Source organism: Fusarium fujikuroi, chromosome FFUJ_chr07 (assembly GCF_900079805.1).
Source record: "Fusarium fujikuroi IMI 58289 draft genome, chromosome FFUJ_chr07".
Classification (NCBI taxonomy): domain Eukaryota; kingdom Fungi; phylum Ascomycota; class Sordariomycetes; order Hypocreales; family Nectriaceae; genus Fusarium; species Fusarium fujikuroi.
This window is the reverse complement of record NC_036628.1, coordinates 580,955-602,390: the sequence shown is the minus strand read 5'-3', so window position 1 is coordinate 602,390 and position 21,436 is coordinate 580,955. Positions and strand designations below refer to the sequence as shown.

At 48.0% G+C, this 21,436-nt stretch overlaps 9 protein-coding genes and 1 non-coding gene; 2 read left to right on the top strand and 8 right to left on the bottom strand.

Annotated features, from left to right (window-relative positions):
* Positions 1-1,347: 1,347 nt before the first annotated feature.
* Positions 1,348-2,483, bottom strand: FFUJ_08924 (related to double substrate-specificity short chain dehydrogenase/reductase 2; the record flags this gene model as incomplete). XM_023580321.1 has 2 exons in its annotated part: positions 1,348-2,289; positions 2,337-2,483. 2 exons carry the CDS (start codon positions 2,481-2,483, stop codon positions 1,348-1,350), a joined length of 1,089 nt encoding a protein of 362 aa, XP_023433119.1.
* A 410-nt stretch (positions 2,484-2,893) lies between these two features.
* On the bottom strand, positions 2,894-3,753 carry FFUJ_08925 (uncharacterized protein; the record flags this gene model as incomplete). XM_023580320.1 has 2 exons in its annotated part: positions 2,894-3,563; positions 3,614-3,753. The coding sequence occupies 2 exons, from the start codon at positions 3,751-3,753 to the stop codon at positions 2,894-2,896; spliced, it is 810 nt and encodes a 269-aa protein (XP_023433118.1).
* Positions 3,754-3,956: 203 nt separating this feature from the next.
* FFUJ_08926 (uncharacterized protein) lies at positions 3,957-4,353 on the bottom strand (the record flags this gene model as incomplete). XM_023580319.1 has 2 exons in its annotated part: positions 3,957-4,066; positions 4,113-4,353. 2 exons carry the CDS (start codon positions 4,351-4,353, stop codon positions 3,957-3,959), a joined length of 351 nt encoding a protein of 116 aa, XP_023433117.1.
* Positions 4,354-4,629: 276 nt separating this feature from the next.
* FFUJ_08927 (related to aminopeptidase Y precursor, vacuolar) lies at positions 4,630-6,203 on the bottom strand (the record flags this gene model as incomplete). XM_023580318.1 has 3 exons in its annotated part: positions 4,630-5,136; positions 5,186-5,381; positions 5,431-6,203. The coding sequence occupies 3 exons, from the start codon at positions 6,201-6,203 to the stop codon at positions 4,630-4,632; spliced, it is 1,476 nt and encodes a 491-aa protein (XP_023433116.1).
* A 2,979-nt stretch (positions 6,204-9,182) lies between these two features.
* FFUJ_08928 (uncharacterized protein) lies at positions 9,183-12,566 on the bottom strand (the record flags this gene model as incomplete). XM_023580317.1 has 7 exons in its annotated part: positions 9,183-10,022; positions 10,087-10,621; positions 10,684-11,518; positions 11,570-11,690; positions 11,790-12,103; positions 12,192-12,395; positions 12,482-12,566. The coding sequence occupies 7 exons, from the start codon at positions 12,564-12,566 to the stop codon at positions 9,183-9,185; spliced, it is 2,934 nt and encodes a 977-aa protein (XP_023433115.1).
* A 620-nt stretch (positions 12,567-13,186) lies between these two features.
* On the top strand, positions 13,187-14,539 carry FFUJ_08929 (uncharacterized protein; the record flags this gene model as incomplete). Its single annotated transcript, XM_023580315.1, has 1 exon — positions 13,187-14,539. The coding sequence occupies one exon, from the start codon at positions 13,187-13,189 to the stop codon at positions 14,537-14,539; it is 1,353 nt and encodes a 450-aa protein (XP_023433114.1).
* Positions 14,540-14,658: 119 nt separating this feature from the next.
* Positions 14,659-17,147, bottom strand: FFUJ_08930 (related to L-amino-acid oxidase; the record flags this gene model as incomplete). XM_023580314.1 has 4 exons in its annotated part: positions 14,659-15,982; positions 16,030-16,143; positions 16,196-16,375; positions 16,669-17,147. 4 exons carry the CDS (start codon positions 17,145-17,147, stop codon positions 14,659-14,661), a joined length of 2,097 nt encoding a protein of 698 aa, XP_023433113.1.
* Positions 17,148-17,986: 839 nt separating this feature from the next.
* FFUJ_08931 (related to short-chain alcohol dehydrogenase) lies at positions 17,987-19,025 on the bottom strand (the record flags this gene model as incomplete). XM_023580313.1 has 4 exons in its annotated part: positions 17,987-18,323; positions 18,366-18,731; positions 18,783-18,902; positions 18,958-19,025. 4 exons carry the CDS (start codon positions 19,023-19,025, stop codon positions 17,987-17,989), a joined length of 891 nt encoding a protein of 296 aa, XP_023433112.1.
* Positions 19,026-19,271: 246 nt separating this feature from the next.
* Positions 19,272-20,324, bottom strand: FFUJ_08932 (probable sulfonate biosynthesis enzyme; the record flags this gene model as incomplete). XM_023580312.1 has 3 exons in its annotated part: positions 19,272-19,847; positions 19,900-20,017; positions 20,065-20,324. The coding sequence occupies 3 exons, from the start codon at positions 20,322-20,324 to the stop codon at positions 19,272-19,274; spliced, it is 954 nt and encodes a 317-aa protein (XP_023433111.1).
* Positions 20,325-21,010: 686 nt separating this feature from the next.
* On the top strand, positions 21,011-21,082 carry tRNA. Its single transcript has one exon. It is a non-coding gene (tRNA).
* The last annotated feature ends 354 nt before the right edge of the window (positions 21,083-21,436 follow it).

Below are 21,436 nucleotides of genomic sequence, written 5' to 3'. Positions count from 1 at the left end.
TTCTGGCTGTCAATATTCGAAAGGGGGATATCCACTGTTTTGAACGAGGGTTTTTGGCGATGCTTTGAGTGAGGAAAAGCTCAACGGTGAAGAAAGAAAAAAAAAGGGGAGACGCGTCCGACGTCGACCAGTTAAATAGACTTGAAACGAGGTTACGATAACCCCGTGTCGTTTACTTGGCACTGAAGATGAAAGTGTCAGAATGACACTAGGAGGTAAGGTAACTATGTCAGGTGTACATAAACACGTGTAGAGGGTAGAAAAGGGTAAACGGGCAGCAAAAAAGCGAGCGTTGAATTTCTTTGCTTTGGGTGTGCGAGTTTGGCTGCGACGGGAGGCGAAACGCGGGGTAAAGCGCCGAGATGAGCACCGGATTGTTCCCTGTTGGGTCCTAGCGGCGCAGGGGTTTGCCAGGTCTGTTGGGGAGGAACTATTGGCGTGATTGGCTGGAGCTTGTGTATGATTATCAGGAACTTGATCTTGACAGTTGACGCGTGCTCTAAGCATAAGGTTAGGCAGATTGGGTTTATCGGGTACCTACCTGGGTTATGTATGTTTTGTCGCTTTAGGGAATTTAACCGGCTGAAAGGGAGTGGTTGCTTGATGGAGGAGGTGAGGGGCTAACCCAACAAAGTAGAGATGATCTTGCATACCCTGGAGCTGCATGAGACTAGGAACTATTGCTCTATGGCAGGATGAGGCGTATGACGAAATCTAAGTGAAAGATTGTATTCATTCACTCGTGATGACAACAGTCTCATAAATAAAGGCATGTTGTAGTCTTCTATCAAGCTTTGAGTATTGTAAACTTCTACTGATACTGAAGTTGAAGAAAAGTCAAGCAATTCTGGCTTTTAAGTTCAAAAAGACTGCATTGACTACACCGAGTTTGTCAATAAGCACATAGCGTGAGACTATACCAAGTTGTGAACTCGATTTCTCAGCCCTTATTCGTCAATGGGGGCCATCGCCTTCGAACTCGGACATTCTAATATGGTTAGAGCAAAAAGAAAATAATGTCGCACCCTGCATGTTCAGTTCAGTGGGTATTTGAATTATGTCATCGAGATGAGGTTGTAGCATCTACAGGGTTTACGAGAGGGAACGGTGCTACATGTAGGAAGATGGATAATCTAGTCAATTCCGTGGCGAGGGGAAGTGAAGAGGATGCAGTATGCATTTGAAGCGCCTAAGATGATGGAACCTATGCAGAAATAATGCTACCCCCCTGGTACAACGTTTGTTACCCACAAGCATAAAAGGTTAAGACACAAGAAGTTGCTAGAGTGATTTATGAGTCCTTCGAACTCAATTACCAGAAGAAATAGTAAGAATCTCGCAAGCTATCTACCACGAAAACTTCTGTCCAGTTGCCTCCTCAGAGAAAGCCCACAGCTTCTTAGCCTCACTGCTCGAAACAGCCAACGGCATCGCTTCAGTACTGATTTGACAGTCAGCAAGAAACGCCCCATAATTCTCACTTCCTTCATGAGTCTCCCCAACACCATTCGCAAGCTTGGGATCCAAAGCTGCAACAAGACTAGTCGAAGCTCCAGCTTCTACCGACTTGGTAGTAAAGAACCCCACCGACCCCATCTTCTTAATAGCCTCCAACGTCTCTTTCGGAAAGTTTCTTCCCAGTTCAGTCGTCCTGATGACACCAGGGTGAACAGAAAGAGTGAGAATACCGTGCTTTTCAAAGAGACGCTTGTTAGCCTCAATGCCGAAAAGGACGTTGGCGACTTTGCTGCGGTTGTAGCCATCGAGCGGAACATAGGCAGTTTCTTCAGTATTTTCGTATCCCCAGAGTTTGAAGAACTCGTAATTTGGCTGCTCCTCCTGAGGGAGGTCTTTATTCTTCTTATCAAAGTTCATGTCGCTCCAGCGCATGTTTGACTTTGTAGGCGAACCGGAGGTGACATTGACGATACGAACGGAACCATTTGGTTTGTTTTCGGATGCTTTGATGAGTTTGGGCATCAGGAGGCAGCTAAGTAGCCAATGACCGATGTGGTTGGTTGCAAGATGCATTTCAATGCCATCCTTGGAGAGAGTGCGCTCTTGAACGGCCATGACGCCGGCGCTGTTGATGATAAAGTCAATAGCAGGAATATCGGACCAAGAAAGGACTTCTTTGGCTGCGTTGCGCACGGATTCTTGACTTGAGAGGTCGACCTCCAAGAATCGGTAGTCTACATCTGGGAACTCGGCTTTGAGTTCATTGATGCTCTCCTTTGCCTTGGAAGGGCTGCGGCCGGCGAGGATGATATGGGCCGGAGATTGAGTGGACTTACGATGGTAAGTATGTGGAATATCCCCAGGAGGGGAGAACTTACAAAAGCCTGCGCGGTTGCAAAGCCAATACCCCCACGGTTGACTCCGGTGATGAGGACAGTTTTGCCACGGAGACCGGTAGAAAACGCTTTGGCAACTTCAATAGCTTCGGTATTAGCTCCAAAGTCTGTGTGTGTGGTTGATGCCATGGTAATAGATGAGAACGTGTCTTGCAATGTAGAAGTAATAATCTGAGTATGATGTGGATGTCTATAGAGGTGACTGATGTCTGTATTGTCTGGGTGCGATCATCATCTGTATATATACCCAAAGAACTCTTACTTGAGCGTCTGAATATTCGCAAAACATCGAAGCCTTACTCTCAAATCATCCAATACAAGACTTGCTACCCGATTCGGAAGCCATCTCAAGATGTTAAATGGAGATCCTGGCGCCACTATAGTCTCGCTTGAGCCAATGAGAGATTTGCTACCATATTCGGTTAGAGGTCTTCGGCACATTTCAGAGACCTCATTGGCTGGTTATCTTCCCAGGAGTGAAACTTAAGCGGAGTTAACGGATTTCTTTCATTTGGCCTTTAACTCCATGAAGTGAGTGATTACACGTCCATCAAGCGGACTTGATCCCATAGCTTCCGGATTGGTTCATCATGGATAGCATCCATCCACGGAAACTTCGCTAAACATCCCTTCACTTGCTCCCAAGCCATAATGCCAAGCAATGAAGCTTGCTCTCGAAGTGCCTCAACAAACCACTCACGACCATCCGGAAGTGAAACTGAAATCCCTCCCAAGCTGAGAAGCCAGAACTTGACCTCATCCTCATGCTCGCTCAATTTGGACTCAATGGCTTCCTTCACAAGAGCCATGATAAGTCCCCGTCGAGTAATGCGAAACTGCGTATTATTGAAGTGAATTGATATCATAAAGAGGCATAACCCGATATGATAAGTAGACTGAGCATCCTGCATGAGCCTAGACTCATAAATCGTACGAAATTGGAGCAGTCGATAGCAGATTGATACCAAGACTTCTTGAAACTCAAGGAGATCGAGGGGTTTCTCATCTTGGTGTTTGTTGAGCAGTCTGCACAAGCCCATGGTGTCAGAGAATGCTTCTTGGATGATTGGGCCAAGTCGGTTGGAGTATGCATCTGAGTCTGGCTGTAAATTGAATCCCTTGTATGCCAAGCTGCGTTTTACGTGATATATATGGTCTCGATGAAACAGCGGGTGTCCGCCTTGTTGCATGGCAAAGAGAATATCAGTCCTTTAGACATCAGCAACTAGCCATTCAAAATTGACAACATATCAACCCACCGGCAAATCTTGACAGTAATCACAGAATCTCCAATATTCTCTAGCCCGCCACGAAGGTCCACTATCCTCTTTAAACCAGCCATATGTGTCTCAGCAGCCGCGTAATGCTCTGCTGCCTGCTCTTGATTGATAAGAGCCATGATTATCGACATTGTATGATCCGATAGCGCTTCTTTGCTATTCAATCTCACCTTGAGCTGGTCAAGAGTCTGAGATATACAGCTTAGCGAATTGGTGCAGTTGTAGCCTATGCCTAGATATATCTCGTTTGACGCTTGGATAAGCGCCAGAGAGCAGTCGTAGGCTTTGATCATTAGCTAGGTGTGGCATTTCTAGGGGCGTATTACTTGCATGATTTATCGCGAAACATAATCTCGAGCCATTTGACCTTGTCCTTCTCGACAGAGAAGCCCAACTGAACTGGATAGACGTGCCCGACTGTCACGTTGAAGACTAGTTTATCAGCACAACTCGCCAATTTTGATGAACATTAACTCACAGTCATCTATCGCTTTCCCAGCAACTTTCGTGACCGGTACTGGAAACGGGAAGCTGAAGAATTGAGTCGCGAGTGGTCTGGGAATTCTTTCCATTGGCCGATACTGAACAATTTGGCTCGTCCGCGATGGTCGATGAAATGTTTTGCCTGCATTTTTGCCCTTCATTACATGTCGTCGCATGAGCTTTTTCGAAGTTTTGTCGGCATTTAAGCCGTCTACGAAAAAGAAGTTTTGCTCCATCTGAGCATTTGGTGGTTGCAGGAGTGAGATTTTATGATGTCAACGTAAGCAAACTCCGTTTCGGTATAGGCGACCGCTTGATGTGCCCGTTCAATACAGCCTTGAATTCCGGTATCATGAGTACCTATGTAAAACAAATCAGCGCCTCCAAGTTTAAGATGGGGAAATTCACAATTAATCATAGACCAATTTCAGCTCATAATTCGTCTTCTCATTTTATCTACTCTACATAAACTCGCTCATCTCTCATAATACAGACTTTTACAGTTATACATCCTAAACGGAAACAGATCCGCAAGGACCGCCAGCATGGCTATGTCCGCTAGATCGCTTCAGAACAGAAGCAACCTCAGCATCCCATCGTCGAGTGTTGTGGGTAACCTTAGGCAGGCTCTTCCAGGTCTTGGCGTAGCGAGCAACAGAGTTAGCGATAGCCTGGGTGTTGACGAGGAAAGCTTCCTTGTTGAGGTTGTTGATATCGTCGCCAATCTTGTGGTAGTTGATATCGTAAGCGACACCAGCCTCACCACCGAACTTCTTGGCCTCCTCCTCGGTCTTGAGCTGCTCGGCGCCGGTGAAGAGACCGCCGGAGGGAATGCCGTTCTCGATGAAAGCGGCGTAGTCGGAGCGGCCGCTGAACTCGGAGGGAACGTAGCCGAGACGCTTGGTCTTGAAGAAGCGCTCAAAGTCCTTCTCGATGGCGTCAGAACCAGCGGGACCGGTGAGGTTGAAGGCGCTTCCATCACCGTCGTAGATACCGTAGACGTAGTTGGGGCTGGCAATCTGAGAATTGTGAGTATTTGATTTTATTAAAAGACTTTTGGGTCCTTACCATATCGAAGTTGAGGTAGGCTCGGATCTTGGCGACTTCAGCGTCAGACCCATTGATGCTCTTCATGTAAGCATATGAGCCGAGAAGACCGAATTCCTCAGCACTCCAGAAACCGAAGCGGACGGCGTTCTTGACGCGGTACTTGGTAAGAGCCTGGGCAACCTTTAGGATACCAATGATACCGGAACCATCATCGCTAGAGTCTGTTAGCATTGAGGAATTTCAAAGACATGCTGGGGACTTACTTGATACCGGGACCAGCAGCAACGGAGTCAGAGTGGCCTCCAACAACGAGAACGTTGTCGTGGTCACCCTCCTTGGTCTCAGCAATGACGTTGAAGGTAACGCGGTTCTCAACGGTAGCATCAACCTTGAGGTCAACAGTGACCTCACCAGCCTTGGTCTTGGCAAGGATAGCCTGACCATCCTCCTGGCTGATACCAACAATGGGAGCGAACTCGCCAAAGGGCTCACCAAGAGTACCAGCCAACTCGCCAGGAACGTTGTTGTAGACAATGACAGCAGCAGCTCCGGCAGTCTTACCGTTGGAAGACTTCTGAGCAAAGGGGCACTCTCCTCGAAGAACGAGAACAACGTTACCCTCAGACTCAGCAGGGAAATCGCTGGCCTCACAGCCAAGGTTCTCAGCAACGACAAGAGGACCAGAAGCCTCACCAGCGGGGGTGTAAGTCATGATGGCAGCAGTGATATCATCGCCGTCAACCTTGAGAGAGGCAGTACCGGCAGAGTACAGCTCAGTGAAGGGCTGCTTCTTGACATTGTAGTAGCCAGTCGCCTTGAGGGTCTTGTAGAGCCAGTCGACAGTGGCGTTGTGACCAGCTCCACCAAAGACACGGGTGTTGCCGTTGGCCGTGGCGATGTCCTGGAGCTTCTGGGCACCGGCCATGAGGTCCTTGATGTTGATGTCCTTCTGGAGCTTGAGCTCGTTGACGAGGGGCTTCTTGGTGGCGCTGGCCGCCAGGGCGAAGAGGGGGAGGGAGAGGGTGGTGAATCTCATCTTGACTTGACTGGACTGGACTGAGCTGCAAAGAGAGGGATGAGGAGTGAGGAAGGGGATTTCTGAGGGTGGAAATAGTTGATATTTATATGTTGTCGATCGTACGGAATTAAGTTGTATTGTAATCTACTCGTCACAAACCCATACCATTTCGTGATAGCACAACATGCTGCACGGCACTTCTGAATAGCCACGGAAAATGTCCCACGAACCAATGACCCTCTCACGGCCGCGGAATCCAAATCAGGCAGTTCCAGGGATGTCTCCGGCGATCGAATCTTGGCGTCGTGTTTGCTTCCCCGCAGGAACTGCCTCTTCCAGGAACTAGCGCCGACTCGGATCCCACGTCGCCTGGAACTTTTGGAGTATTCGCCAATCCGACCTATGTTGATAACGGCAGGTCGCAGGGATCATCAACGGCTTGGCAAGATAGGCCAATGGTGGTCACGAGAGATAGAGTACTGACTAGCGCAGTGATAGAGTTGGCGCTGGGCATTAAGCATCTTTCTACGCTTATTCGTCGCATCGACAGGGATCTGAGATAGAGAGATGGGTGTTTATCAGCCACCGCGAAATGACATGATGATCTTTTCTCGGCTCCATCCAAGCATTCCCCTCTTTCTTGACCCTCGGCGGACTTTTGTAAACGCTTGCAAAAAAAAGCCTGTTTGGTCAAGTCTTGGGACTCACCGGTTCTTTTGCCATTAGCATGGGTCATCGAGATAAGAAACCTTGTCGTCAATTGAGTTGTGCCACAGACTAGTGTATTTCCGAATTAGTAGTGTTTATCCGAGTGTGGCTGGTTACGATGACGATCTGCACTGTTGTGAGATGAGGATTCTTTCACGATGCAGTGTTGCAGTGCGTTGGAGGATGGATCAATGCGCTTTGAGGAATGATCTACCGGTTCGTTGAGGCAAGATGTAGTGTAACCCAGCCTTGTGAGGCGAATGGGCTTTGTGGATGCAGACTTGCGGGATTGTGCACTAGATGGGAGAAGATCTGGCTGTACCCTGTAGTTCAACGCATGTCAGAGCAGTCGAGGATGTTGCGGTTTACCGGCGCAACGGGTGGCTATCCGTAGTATGGTTTCATTGCAGCGCGGAAGGGCTACGGTCCTCCTGTCATCCAGGCTTTAGGTGTGTCCTTATGGACATGTGTAGGTTTGAGTTTCTGTCCCAAAAGCTTGATAACTAGGATGAGAACATGCAGAACCAAATATGCATTTCTCAGCCAGAGTCTTTTGTACCTGGTCGCTACGCCAGCAATACCTCTTCAACGCAAGAGCCAGGGGTGAGTAACCATGTATTGTCAAAGCATTAACATCCACTCCGCGCTCCAGCAAAATCGGGCATAAACTCAAGGTATTTCCCTTTATTACGTGGAGCATTGTTTCCCTATATATATTCAAGACCGTAACATCGGCTCCCCTTTTAATCAGCAGTTCCGCTCCAGCCAGTGCCTCGCACTTGAGAAACAGAAATAGTGCAGTATTTCCCTCGACATCTCGCGCATCGATGTCGACTTCCTGGTCAAGCAGTAGCTCAGCTATGTCTGCTGAAAGATACGGATAACTGAATTCTCCGTAAATATTGCTACGGGTAATGACATCGTGTAATGCTGTGGATCCTTTTTTATCTTGAGCGTTGGCATCACATCCATGATCTACCAGCAGAGACACGAGGTCAACAGTTGCCCTGGAGATGTGGTGGCAGGCTGCTAGTTGAAAGGGGGGTTTTCCTTCATTATCCTTCGCGTTAACATCGGCTCCATTCACGAGTAGTAGCGCTGCGACTTTGACGCTAGATCGAGAACAAGCATTATGAAGTGGACTCGAGCCCTGTTCATCTCTGCCATTTACATCAAGGCCATTTTCGATTAGAATCTCGATTGTTTAGATAATTTTCGAGCCATATTCCGTGGCTATATGCAGAGCAGTCCTTTTGTCGTTGGTGAGGGCAAAAATATTGGCTCCGGCTCGCAGTAGGGTCCGCATCGCCTCCGGAGATCCAGTTTGCGATACTCTATGGAGTGGTGTCCAGCCAAGAAAATCTCTTGCATTTACATCAGCCCCAGCAGACAGAAGGGCACTGATGATGTCTTTGTTACGGGCAGAATGCAAAGGGGTACCTTCGATCGTGTCCTTGTCGACCGCATGCCCGAGATTCAGTAGCCTTTCCACAACAGTAATACATTCCCTTTGAACAGCTAGGTGGAGGGGAGTCGCGCCATATTCTTTAAAACAGTCGTAGTTAATTCCATGATCTAGGAACATATGTGCTATGGAGCAGTCGCTTTCTGCTGCACAGCTCAAGGCATTATCGAATAGACTAGCCACTGATAACTCAATGGTAGATCTCGTTTTGCTCTTGTAATCCAGTAATAATTTAACGATAGACCATGATCATTGCTTATTGCACGAAGGAGTGTCTCATCCAGATTTATGTCAACGCCTGCTTTAATAAGCTGCTCAACTATGGTTACAGTTCCAATTGAAACCGCGACCTCGATAGGTGGAAGGAGTTCCGTTTTTTCATCTACGTCTCTGTATTGCAAATACCTTTCCCCAGCTTCTTTCAGCAGAGACTGGAGGATGATTCTATGATCTCCGAGCAAGATCTCATGCAATTGAGACACAGTGTCAATGAAGTAGGGATGGTGTTCTTCTCTTATAAGAACGGAAAAGTCCTTTAGGACTTGGTGACTCTGGACTTCAGATGCAGCCCGGAGTGTATCATATTCCTTAGTATGAGCATGATTCACCAACGCATCAAGAAGAGCTGTCAGAGCTTTCTGATGACAACCTGCCAATGCCTTCACAAAAGCTTTCTTCATGTATATAGCAAGCCCGAATTCCTGAGCAAGGTCAACTACTTTATCAAGGCCAGATGTATTGTCGAGTACCATCCGCACAATATTTTCGTTGCCCGACTTTGCTGCAAGAACAATAGCATTGTCCTGGAAATGACAAGTCTCTATTTACTTGCGCGGCATGTCAGCACCATCAAAATACCATAGAGAGTCGATCTCTACCTCCGCACCTTCGGAGAGGAGGAGCCTGGCAATTTCAACACGCCCAGACTCACACGCCTTCGAGAGGGCCGCAGATTTGCATCTGCGGTATGGGTTAGTAGCCAGGAGCCGTCTAACAAGCTCAACTGTCCTGTGAGAGGCTGCACTTTCGAGTAATTCAACGGTGACACGCCTAACTTTGCAAGCCTTGTCTCTGAGGATTTCAACTATCTTGTTATGGCCATTCGCAAGAGCTAGTTTAACAGAATCTTGAAGCCCGACATGAGCTCCAGCCTTGAGTAGATCTTCTACGATCTCCAGATGGCCATGTTCAGCTGCAGCACTCAAAGCAGCCATCCAGTCATTGGCCCTATCCCATCTGTTTACATTGGCTCCGGCTTGGATTAGAGCTTTTACTAGATTTCTGAGGCCCACCTGTGACGCATTGTTGACTGCCGGGCCGTATGAAGGGTGTGATGCATCAGGGCTAACACCATGTCTGATGAGTATTTCGGCCAGCTCCGGATCTTTGTTGCGGATTGCTATGACTAGATAGGCTTCTTTTTCGTCGTCCCGGGCCTTGAAATGTGGGCTTCTCAACATGTATTTGACGGTTTCTTGCAGTCCACTCTTGCAAGCGTGATGAAAACCCTGGATTCCCATGGGGACAGGCACCTTCTGATATGGTGTGATGATGTGCAGGAAAAGTACTCCATTGTCTTCTTTCAGAACTCTCACACCAAAAAAAGTTCGATGCAAAGATCCGGTAGCTCCTGGAGATATTCTCTGAGTCCAGCAAAAAGTCGCCTATCATTTCAGCAATTTGCTTGTGAGACTGTGCCCTCTTTCCAAATCGAGGCCAGATGTCTACCGCACGAGCCGCAAGGGGAAATTCAGCGCACATACGATAGAATGGGCCATTGATATCTTTCAAGTAAGTGAGTGAAGTTTGGGTGATAGCAATCGCAGAATTCAATGGGCAGAAAGTGCTGCATTGTCTTAGATACTCCTTGACAGAAAAGTGAGTGAGATGTACTTCTTTGCATGTAATTTCCTCGAATTCCTCCCATATGACCTCTACTATGGAGATCATACTGGGACAATACTTTTCAATATCGGAGAAGTTGAAAAGCCTATTTTCAGGATCAAACCTGAGTCGATCTTGTTTAGGTGTTGATCGTGTCGCTAGAACCTCGACAGCCTCAGGGGGGCTCAAAGGATGCTCGCAATTCAATATGAAATTTAACAGGCGAAGTGAGCCCTTTTTATACTGAGGAGGTATATTTTCCAGCATTAGATCGTAGGTCTCGCTCAGGGTAGGTGGTAAGGACACAAGAGCCTCGCGGACATCATTCGGAGTCAGACAAGCTTCAAGAGAATCCATCTGACAAGCTGCCCAGCGAAACCTGAACAAACTGTTAGCGCGTCCATGTCAAATATTGTCTTCCGAATATACTGTAGAACATACATTCCATCTTCTTCGTCTCCGACTTTAGTACAAATTTCATTCCGTAGCTCTTTGCTCAAACTCTTCCTTGTGAATTTTGGATTCGTATCAAGGATTGACCGAACGTAGGACTTTATGTGGTTGTTGACGGCGGTCGTATCCAAACTCAGACAGTTGTCTTCACCAAATAAATCAACGATCTGATGTTGAAAGTCGTCTTCAGGCCTAGCCGTCAGTAGGAATTGCACATTTTCTTCTGCGAGTCGGCTTAGCCATGTGAGAAGGGAGTCTTTCGATTTACACTCATCCAAGGCGTCGATCAAAATGAACACACGACCAATAGTATCTAGCATAGACTTGATGCATGATTCTAAATGCGACTCATCTGGATCTCTTGAACCATTTTCACAGGATGTAAATAGCTCATAGAGCATTGCTAGTGCGGCTTCGCCTCCACATTGACAGAGTTGAAACGCTAGCGACCGGAGGAGGCCATAGAGAGATTGTTTCTCAACATCGTTGAAGTCGAAGTAGTATGTTAGGGTAGGAATGCCACTTGCATCATTGAGATAATCAAAAATTCGAGAGCTTAGCACTGTTTTGCCACAACCAGCCAACCCGTGGAGCCAGAGATGTTTCCGTGTGCCAGCCTTGAACTCCTCGGAAATCGGACTGTGGATGAACCAGAGTCCAGAACCAGCATGACGGCGCTTCTTGGCTTTGACGACATTTGTCGAGTACCTCGGAGGATTGAGCCAGCGTTCTATGTCCAAGCGTCGCTTTTCACTCTGAATGGAATTTACGGTCTCACTGGTGCCTTTCACACTCGCAGTAATGCTTTGCAGACTCTCATTGACTATGTAGATATTTAGTGCCTCCTATACCCTAATCTCCCATGTTTACTCACTCTCACTCTCACCAAGTACCTTCCCAAGAGGCTTCTCATGTTGTATTTCGGTTGGCACAATCTTCTGAAGCAACTCCTTCGCATATGCTGCAGCAGTCATTGCTGCAAAACCTTGCCATTCCTAGTTCTTGTGAGAGTCGGCATAGTCGCAGATCCCACGGATAATCAGACAGGGGAAGTGGTTCATCAAGCCGGCTGCTTCCATCTCAAAGCACAATACTCCCTCCTCCCTGGCTAACTTATCCCGGATAGTTGCGTCCTTCATGAGCTTGTCGGAGCTGGCAATGAGACCATAATGAATCATTGGGTCATCTTCATCATCGCCTCGGCCCTCTCTGGAGATGACGTTTTCCTCGCCACAGTTGTCTTTACATGCTGTAGACTTTGGAGATTCGCTATGAATGTGGCTGGATTCATAGAGCCTGTCTGTCGCTGCTAAGGGGCGACCATACCGTTTCCTGAGGCGAGGTCTTTTGCTGAGTGCTTTTTCGATTCTTTCCTTCAGTTCATGGCCTTGACCTTCATAATTCGCTTCTAGTGCCCCCCACAGCGGTCAACAGAAATTGGGGTGGTTGGTTCAATGACCCAGTCAACTGGAACTCTTGTTGCTGTATTGTCTTACCGCGGTTATGATGAAGGACTCGCCCTTTCGCTCCCGGAGGGACGCTAACAACGACATCTCCAAGACGGATATCATGCTCGGGGCGCGGAGCACCGCCACCAATACCGACCATAAGTCCAACCCGAATATTGGGAAAGGTTCTCAACATGTCTCTGGCTACAGACGCAGCTGGGGCTATGCCGTATTCGGCTCTGGGTAAAGATGCTACGACAACGTCATGCTTCCCCATTCTCCCGAAGGAATAGCTGTTGTTATCTCCGGGAGCTTGTGCGTCTAGAGTCACTTCGTACTCTTCATCAAAAAGCTTTTTGCCGCAACTAGCTCTGTTGTCAAGGTGCAGATCCACCCAACAGTGTAGGTTGAAGGGTCCGCCATTTTGTTGTCTGTTCTCAGAGGGTTGACTTTGTTTAGTCTTGGCTATGAGGTTTTAAAAATAGCTTGAGTTCTTCTAGATGATGAGAGGAAGGGGGCTTATATAGTCCATTTTGAGCTCTGGAAGGTTCTCTGCTTGTTCAAGCAGCACCAGCATGCAAGGCAGCATACAAACATGGGATAAGAGATGGCTGTGTTTGAAGCTTTTTTCAAACGAAGCAACGAAGAAAGCAGTTTCTCCTACTAATTAGGTAACAGCCATCACTACATGATGAAAAGGTAGGATACCCCGACAGCTCTTAAGCTATCTGGTAAAGCTTAGACTGTCACCGATATATCATCCCGTTGAACACTTGAGACAATAAGTGAAGGCTACATGAGAAGAAAAGGCCTTCTCCTCGTATTAACCAGGCTGATATCTAGCATATAAACCGAGTATATGCTCTAATTCTAAAGTTTTATAATTGACACCAGCTACAATCGGTTTGTTGAAGCACATTCACGTATCGGGGCACCTTAAGCGAGCCTCTTGTCGGTTAGTAGAATAACCTCAACGCGTAAGGCAACAGCAAACCGTAGCATCTGATAACAATCCAATCTTGTCACTTTCACCAATGTCCAACATGGAAGCTGAACACACAATTGCCGATAGTAATACCAGGCTCCCAATCGAGATCATTTTGTTGATAGTTGAGAACCTGATCCCTCAGTATGATGGGTCGCGACCAATCCTCCCCGCATCACATCCTATCACGAAAACACTCGTGGCTTTAACCAGGGCGTGCAAAGCAATACATCCCACTGCTAGCAAACTCATTTGGCAAAACTGTCTCTACATCGATAGAAAGTCAAAGCTCCGCAGGTTCAGACGTTACATCTCGCAAAAGAGCCCAATCACCGGGCGTTCACCATGTGAAGCCTATGGCTCAGCCAAACTATATCTCAGCCCATTACATTACAAGTTTGACACTGCCTCTACTTATGGGGCTATCGCTCCGTCTGTACGTCGTGGTAAGGAGAAACCTGGTCGTATGAGCGACGGCTCGGACAGTGACATGGAAACTGATCAGAGCGATGAATGGGCTGATGGGTCACAAACTGGGAGTCATCGCGCACCTCGTTCAAGATCCCCTGTGGATGATGGATATTCTGAATACTCAACTCACAATTGGAGAGACGCGCCAATGCAGGACCTCCGAACGATCCACATTCTCAAAGACGTTCTCGTCACTCTTGCACCAGTCCTCAAGACCATCATCGTCGATATGCCCTTGAGAGATTTAAGTCCTACACAAAATGGAGACATCTTGGAGCCACTCAGACAAGGATTCGAGGCTCTGGTCAATATCGAAGAACTTATCAGCGTGAAAGACGAATTATACGTGGATACGGATACTGAAGTTATACAACCCCATGTCTTTATCAAATGGCCGAAACTGCGGCGTTTATGTCTGTACAACGTCATGGCTGCGGATACATTCTTCGAGGATATGGCGTCGTGTCCACAGTTAGATACGGCTGTTTTCGTGCGGCCTGACCTCGCCGATGATGTCAAAGGGGAATGGGCGGCGGCGTGGGCCAAAATCAACCGCCAGGACACGAAGGATGACGGTCCGGTGTATCAAGGGCCCAAAATCTCAATGGCTTTCTGCGACTGGCCACCCTACCTATATGACTTCAGTAGCAAGATACCTCACTGGCAAGAAGTAGACCCCGACAACAAAATCATTGTCTCAACTGTGGCTACGCATCAAAGATATGATAGAAGATCAAGGAGAAGGGGTCCGATCGCCTCATGCCAGGATTGGATCAGGGATCACGCTTTACGTGGTACGATTTGGAGTGAAGTTGAGACCAAGTGCCAGCCTGTGACTCCGCCAATAATGTTTGAGGGTCAGGTTGAGGACGACGACGATGAATGGGTTGATGACGACGATGGCGAGGACTGGAGTGACGATAATTCCGATTTATGGTGATAAATCCACGACTGACTTGAAGAAATTCGGCAGACTTTAACTGCTTCAAGCTCACTCTGCTTGTCAAAGTGACACGCAAAAACCCTGTCAATCTCTCAGTATCTCTCAATACTACGTGCTCACTGGGGCTTGTCCTTGGCCTCATCAACCTGCAACTCAAAGAAACTCTCAATCAAGCTCAACGTGATCATAGCACTCGAGAAAAGAAGTGAAACCTCATCACCAAACTTGACATCCTCCAATGGATCCCTCACCAACTTCGCATCCCGATCAGCATCCAGCTGTCTCTTGGGCATCTCCTCCGGCAACGGGTGGAACGGAAGGCCAGACGGTAGCTTCTGCGGCTCTTGGGGCTTATCGCCTGGGAATCCTCCAGAGACATCGCCGCCTTCTTTGGGAGTATCTGGCTCTTTACTCAAGAGCTCAATGGCTTTTTTATAGGCTGCGTTGTCGGGGTCTTGCTTTTGAAGGCCTTCAAACATGAGATATACTGCGCGAATGACGCTCTCGAGGGCGCCGACAATCCACGCGTGGTGAGAAGAGGAGGCCTCGCCGATGAGATACAGCTGACCGTAGGCGTTGGGCTTGATGATCTCTGACCACATGTTGGAGAATTGACTTGGTCCAAAGTATGCGAAAGCGCCAGACATGTTCTCGTCTCTGTACCAATCGTATGCATGATGGTCCCGGTACTGATCCTTGAGGAGAGCGAGAAGCTGATCGTACGTGTAGTCGCTCTGCTTTGAGTGCAACTGCGCAAGATCATGAAGAAGCACAGAGAGGAGCTGTTCTTCATTCTTGGGCGTCTGGGGTGAGATCAGAGATCCAATGCGCTGCGCATCCTGGCCCCAGGTATAAGAGCAGAGAAGAACGGCAGGCTTGTTGGGATCCCAATCCTGGCCTTCGTTGGACTCAATGTTGTACGACGGATACACGCAAGCCCGAAGAGGAAGATCAGTGTGCGCAATGCCTCCCTTCTTGATGTTGAACGGAGGTTTCTGCCACCACGCAGTCTCAAACTTGATACCAACCTTGCACGAAGCACCATATCCCAAAGCCCGAATGGCCTGCTTGGTGCCCCAGAGAAGATCCGCGTCCTTGAGATCCATCCTCTGAAGAGCACCAAGCGTCGTACTATTGAACACAGCAAAGTACTCCTTTTCCTTGACAACCTGGTTCTTGTTGATGCGGAGTTTCATCGACGTGAAGTCCTCGGGTTTGCGTTTCTTGCGCTCTTCGACTTGCGCATCTATGGCGACAACTTGGCTGTTGTACTGGACGGGCTGCTTGATCATTCTCGCCATACGATGCGCGATGGTCTGGGCACCTCCATCGATACACCACCAGTAATTAGTGGGCTGGCCGTCGATTGATTTGGGGGTTGCGAAGTCGAGTTCTTCAAGAACACATTCCGTGAGGGATTGGTCGTACCAGCCAGTGCCACTGAGAAGTGTCAGTAAAGATGCCAGGGAACCATGCATTCTACTCACTATGTGGCAGACTCGAGCCACTCAATGGTGTTGTAGTTGTATCCCGGCCCCTCGGGAATGAGACCAGAATTGTCTTTGGGTTTGCCCTCCCTCTTCTTCCTATCGCCATCTCCCCTACCACGACGTCAGTCTGCTACAAAGGTGCACTGGTGCACTGGGTACTCACGAAGAGAGGAACTGGCGAGTGCTAAGCTTATCAGCCTCCATCAGAAGGGCCCAAAGCTTGGTTGTCTCCGGTCCCTTTTCATCATTCTCTTCAACGGCTTTCTTGAACTTCTCTGCAGCCACCTTGATGAAGTCTTCCAACGCCTCACTGACTAGGTCTGAAGGGTTCACTTGGAGTAGGCTATGTTATTGTTAGCGACCTGTCATGAATGGAGGAAGGAGACGCACTGAACGGGGATCTTGGCTTTATCAGGAAGACCCTCGTTGATCTTGAATGGGTCATTCGCTTCAGCCGTCCAGACGTTCCCGACGCCGGAAACATCATTGAAGTATGTTGGGCAGACATTGTCCTCATCTCCGATGTATTATGGGATTAATCCGCCTTTTCCTGGCTTGAGGCCGATGTAATTGAACAGCTGGAAGGTTCTGCAGCGTTTGAGCGATCGCAACGACAACGATTCTTGGGAGACGTACCTCTTCATGATGGTGTTGTTGGGGAATCGCACAGCTCCAACATCATAGTAATCATGCTCGCCATGCGAAAATCGATGCGTATACAACCTTCCTCCCAGCCTATTCATCTTCGCAGCCTCTATAATGTCGTACTCAATCTTCAATCCCTCCTTTTGGCACTGCTCGTTCAGCCAGTCAAATACCATGGCAGTGAAAAGTCCAGCGACACCAGCGCCGATGATACCAATCTCAAGATGGTTGGACTTTCTGGGGACGAAGCCAACACCAGTGAGCTTCTGGGTCTTGTCAAGAATCTTACTGACACCTTCGTCTTCATGAACTTTCTTTGGGAAAAGCTCGGGATGCTCTTGTTGAGCTTGGATCACACGCTTGGCAGCGGCTTGGACATCGTCTTCGAAGCCTTTCTGAGCGACGTGCCGTGCCCACATGTGCTTGAAGGCACGGGTATGGAGGTGGTGTTCTTCAGCTGGGAGAGACATGATGAAGACAAACTAGCAGTCACAGATAATGGCTTTTTCCTTTGACAAGGACAGACCTGTTTGCCGGGGACTTGTACTCTATTTATGCAGAACCTATTGCTAGCTAGTCTGGCCATGGAGGTTCCCATCCGGAAAGCTCCATCACAACACCAACACAGTGGCTAGCTGAGACAAGCAATGTGATAAGAAACGATAAACCGACTCTTGTAGTGAACCCCGCTTCATCTAAGACTTTCATCACATACCGGTGAACTTTCCTCGCAGATAACTGCGTTTTCTTACAGACGAAACTATCGATGCGTTCCATTCAAGCCTAGAACACCAGATCTCACGGGCCGTAGCCGTTCCTAGCGGCATCAATACGAACCAAAGGCCCTCCAGCTCTCGGAATAATTGGATGCTGTCCAAATGTGGCTGGCTGGATTGAGACTATTGGCGACTAACGACTAATACGGCTATCATGTCTTATGATGGAGTTAGTGATGATGATGCTTCGTCTGAGGTGCATTAGACTGCTGAGGCTGAGAGTTGAGGGGACGCCTATCCTGTTGAAACGTGTAGATACTGTGCGTCTAGGGCTTTTATGAGATTCTGTGATTGTTGCGAATTTGGAGTATGGTCAGCAATAACACACCTGTACGTTGGAATGGTGTTCAGTTCACCACACTTTCAGCTCAGCAGATCGATGATGATAGAGGCGTGTATATGCGTTACGGCTGAAACTTCCTGGAAGATGGCACACAACACCACGACTTTTCACTCACTCTGCTATGCACTAACAGTCTCAATCACATTCCGAGATATACATATTCATTAGTTTAACTACTCAGCTATACACCCTAGTCGCCAAGTGGATAAGCGTGGAGGACCTGCCCGTGGAACAAGGTCGCATCCTTCGAAGCCAGGAATACATAACTCGGCGCAATCTCACTCGGCTGTCCAACTCTTCCCAGCTGAGAATTCTTGCCAAAGCCTTCCATCTGCTCTGCCGGTCGAGAAGCAGGCTGCAGAGGAGTATGCACAGGTCCTGGAGCCACAGCGTTGACTCTGATGCCCTTCTTGACGAGCTGCTTTGACAACGATTGAGTGAACGACGTGATGGCGCCTTTTGTGGATGCGTAGTCTACCATGTGCGCTGTTCCTCTGAAGGCAACGGTAGATGTTGAGTTGATGATACTACTTTGTTAGCCAGGCTCACACAATGCGGTGTAGACTTACGAGCCACCCTTTTCCATATGATGAAGCGCATACTTCGTCATAGCAAATATCTGAAGAATATTGCTTCGGAAAGTACTCTCTACATCATCCAGATCAATATCCTTAAAGTCCTCACACATGGACTGCTTCCCAGCATTGTTCACCAGAACATCAATCTTGCCATACTCATCAACGTGTTTCTGGACTGCGTTCTTGCAGGTCTCGTTGTCCATGAGATTTCCTGGAAAGAGAAGACATTTGTGGCCTTCTTTCTCAACCATTCGCTTGGTCTCTTCGGCGTCTTCTTGTTCTTCTGGGAGGTAGACGATTGTTACGTCTGCGCCTTCGCGGGCGAAGAGGACTGCTACTGAGCGGCCAATGCCGGAACTATAGGGATCAGTGATGGGATTTTGTGCGAGGGACGAAATGTCTGCTTACTCTCCGCCTGTGATGAGAGCTTTGGCGCCCTCGAGCTTGTTGGCGGCTCTGTACTCGTGGAACTCATTCTTTCCTTCAAGTTTGGTGGACTCGCTAGTCGGGTTCATATCTTTCTCAGTTCTGTGATCCGATGTTAGAAGTGAATCCGAGACAGATCAATTGATCGCGTGCGTACCCTGGAAGCTTCTGTGCCTGAGCCTCTGGAACAGGGTCGAATGAACCATCTTTTCCAGCTTGAGACATTGTGTAAGAGTATTCAGTCAATTGAAGCAATTATTCTGTATAGAAATCTCAGATTATGGATGAATGAAGAAATTGGAACGATCATGGCATGTTATTTATATCTCTAAGCAATGATGTCAGTGTGCAGTGCTTCCATCGAGATTGTCCAGCCCCATCGCGGGGTCACTCAGTGCATCATGATGGCATCACGATTTAGACGGGCCAATTGCTTGTCCAACCTCAATAAATCCTCCAAGCCAAACAATCTTACGGCCTGTAATTAACCACTGATCCAAACGTATCGGATTGTCCCCAAATTCCCTCCCTCAAACACGACAGCTGCACAATCTGCGAATGGTCCACAAACAAATTAACGTCAGTCCCAAACTCTCTAACATACCAATTAAACACTTTTGGATCCGCCGCCTCAAACATGACTTTCTCCTGAGGCAACTCCCGTAAAATCTGCTGAATAACATCCGTCCTCCAACTCTTGACATTCTCTGTGATGCCCTCGCTCTCAATCATGATGCGCTCTACTCCAGCGTCGATAAAGCGCTTCCCCATGTGGATTATCTTCGATGGATCAGAGGTTCCGAGTGATGAGAGCTCAGAAGCTTCTGTGTCGCCGCCAGCGCCGAATTGAATGCCGCATTCAGGTTTGGCGATTAACCCGACGGAGTGGACTTTGTCGACGACGCGAAGCCAGTCGTCTTGGGGAATGGAGAGGAAGCCTGACGAGATTTCGATCACGTCGAAGCCAAGTTGTTTGCACTTTTTGAGATATTGGTCTACGGCCCAGACAGGGTTAGATTGAAGAAGGACGTGTTCCATCCATCCGCCCTGATATTATGGTCAGTAAGACTTGAGACCTGAGGATTGCAATGAGACGTACAGTAGAGACGTAGACGTTGTACTCGTGGGCGAGATTGATGAGCTCCTTAAGCTTGTCCTCTGGGAACAGGGAGAACGAACCACCAGCAAACTTGAGACCATCGACATGATGACCCATCCTAGGTCTGTCAGTACTCTGATATCTTATATGAGCAGGTAAACTCACGTCTCAAGCACATCCTGTAGATACCGCTTCCCCATCACCGAATAATATGGTCCCCGAATCTCAGTAACTCCAACAGACCTCGGCTTTGGTGGACGGCTGTTGTGACGAATAAAGCCAAAGCCTTTGTCTTTATCTTCCAATAGAATCGGAGGAGTCTCAAGTCGAGGAGACACTGAGAAGGGCCTGATAGCGGCCTTGGGGATTGCAGCTGAAGCTCGCCATACTTGGCGGGCGGCTCTGAACGAGTTTGCATGCGACATTATAGTAGCTGTGACGGCGATTCTTCTATTCATAGTCTCTGATAAGATTGTTTTTCTGATATCTCAAGCTTGCGCAGCATGGCTTCCAGTGGCCTCTTAAACTGTCACGTTGTAGCATGATATCATCATGATGCACCCATGAGTTGCTGGGACTGTAACCTAAACACCGGGTTCTGCGTCATATCATCTGTTTCAAGAAGCATTATCATGCAGAATCTCACTGATAGCGACAGTGCAGTTAGTTGAAACCGGCCAGAAATGGCACCCCGTCCTAGACGGAGCCCCGGTCGCCGGATTTGTGGGGACACTTCGGCCGTGACCGCCGGAATACAATACGGAACCCGTACATTCTATGCTACGAATGTGTAAGTGCCTGGTTGACGCTAACTGGCAGTTCTTAGATCTGCTTTTACGCTGCGCCATCACCGACGGATCGCTTGAAACCCCGACGACTGACGCGACAAGTCGATACCGAGACTCGAAAACCGCCCCGAAGCTCTACCCACAGTGCCATAACAATAATCTAAGCATCCGAAACCGACTTCTTAGAACTAGTCATCAGTAAAGTTTCGATAGCAATGAACGAGACTGTTTTACAGCGCCTGAGTCAATCACCCCAGCCGACACAGTCAGCTCAATAGACATACATAAGCCCAAAAAACACCCCAGCGTTTAATAGCTCATCTAGCCCTCTTGGCCAAGTGGTAAGGCGTCGCACTCGTAATGCGAAGATCACTGGTTCGATTCCAGTACGGGGCAAAACGATTTATTACTTTTGCGTATCGCCATAACTCATCATGACCTTTTTGCAACGATTGTTCGTCGTTGAATTAAAAACTTGCCTTTTTGGGATAATTTCCTTTTTGGGATGCGCAAACCGGGACGGGACGAGATGAGTGCAGACCTTATTGTAATTCGGGTGATTACAGAAGAGTGATTCTCTTTGTTTATGATCGGATCCGTTAATTGACTTGATAAGAGAGATTTCCGTTGTATTATCAGTCGAGACATCATATTGAAGCTTGAAAGTAATTCAACAAAGAAACAAATGCGTATTGGTATCCATCGTTATGCTATAACCCGTAATCCATCTATGACCCAATAATGCCCAT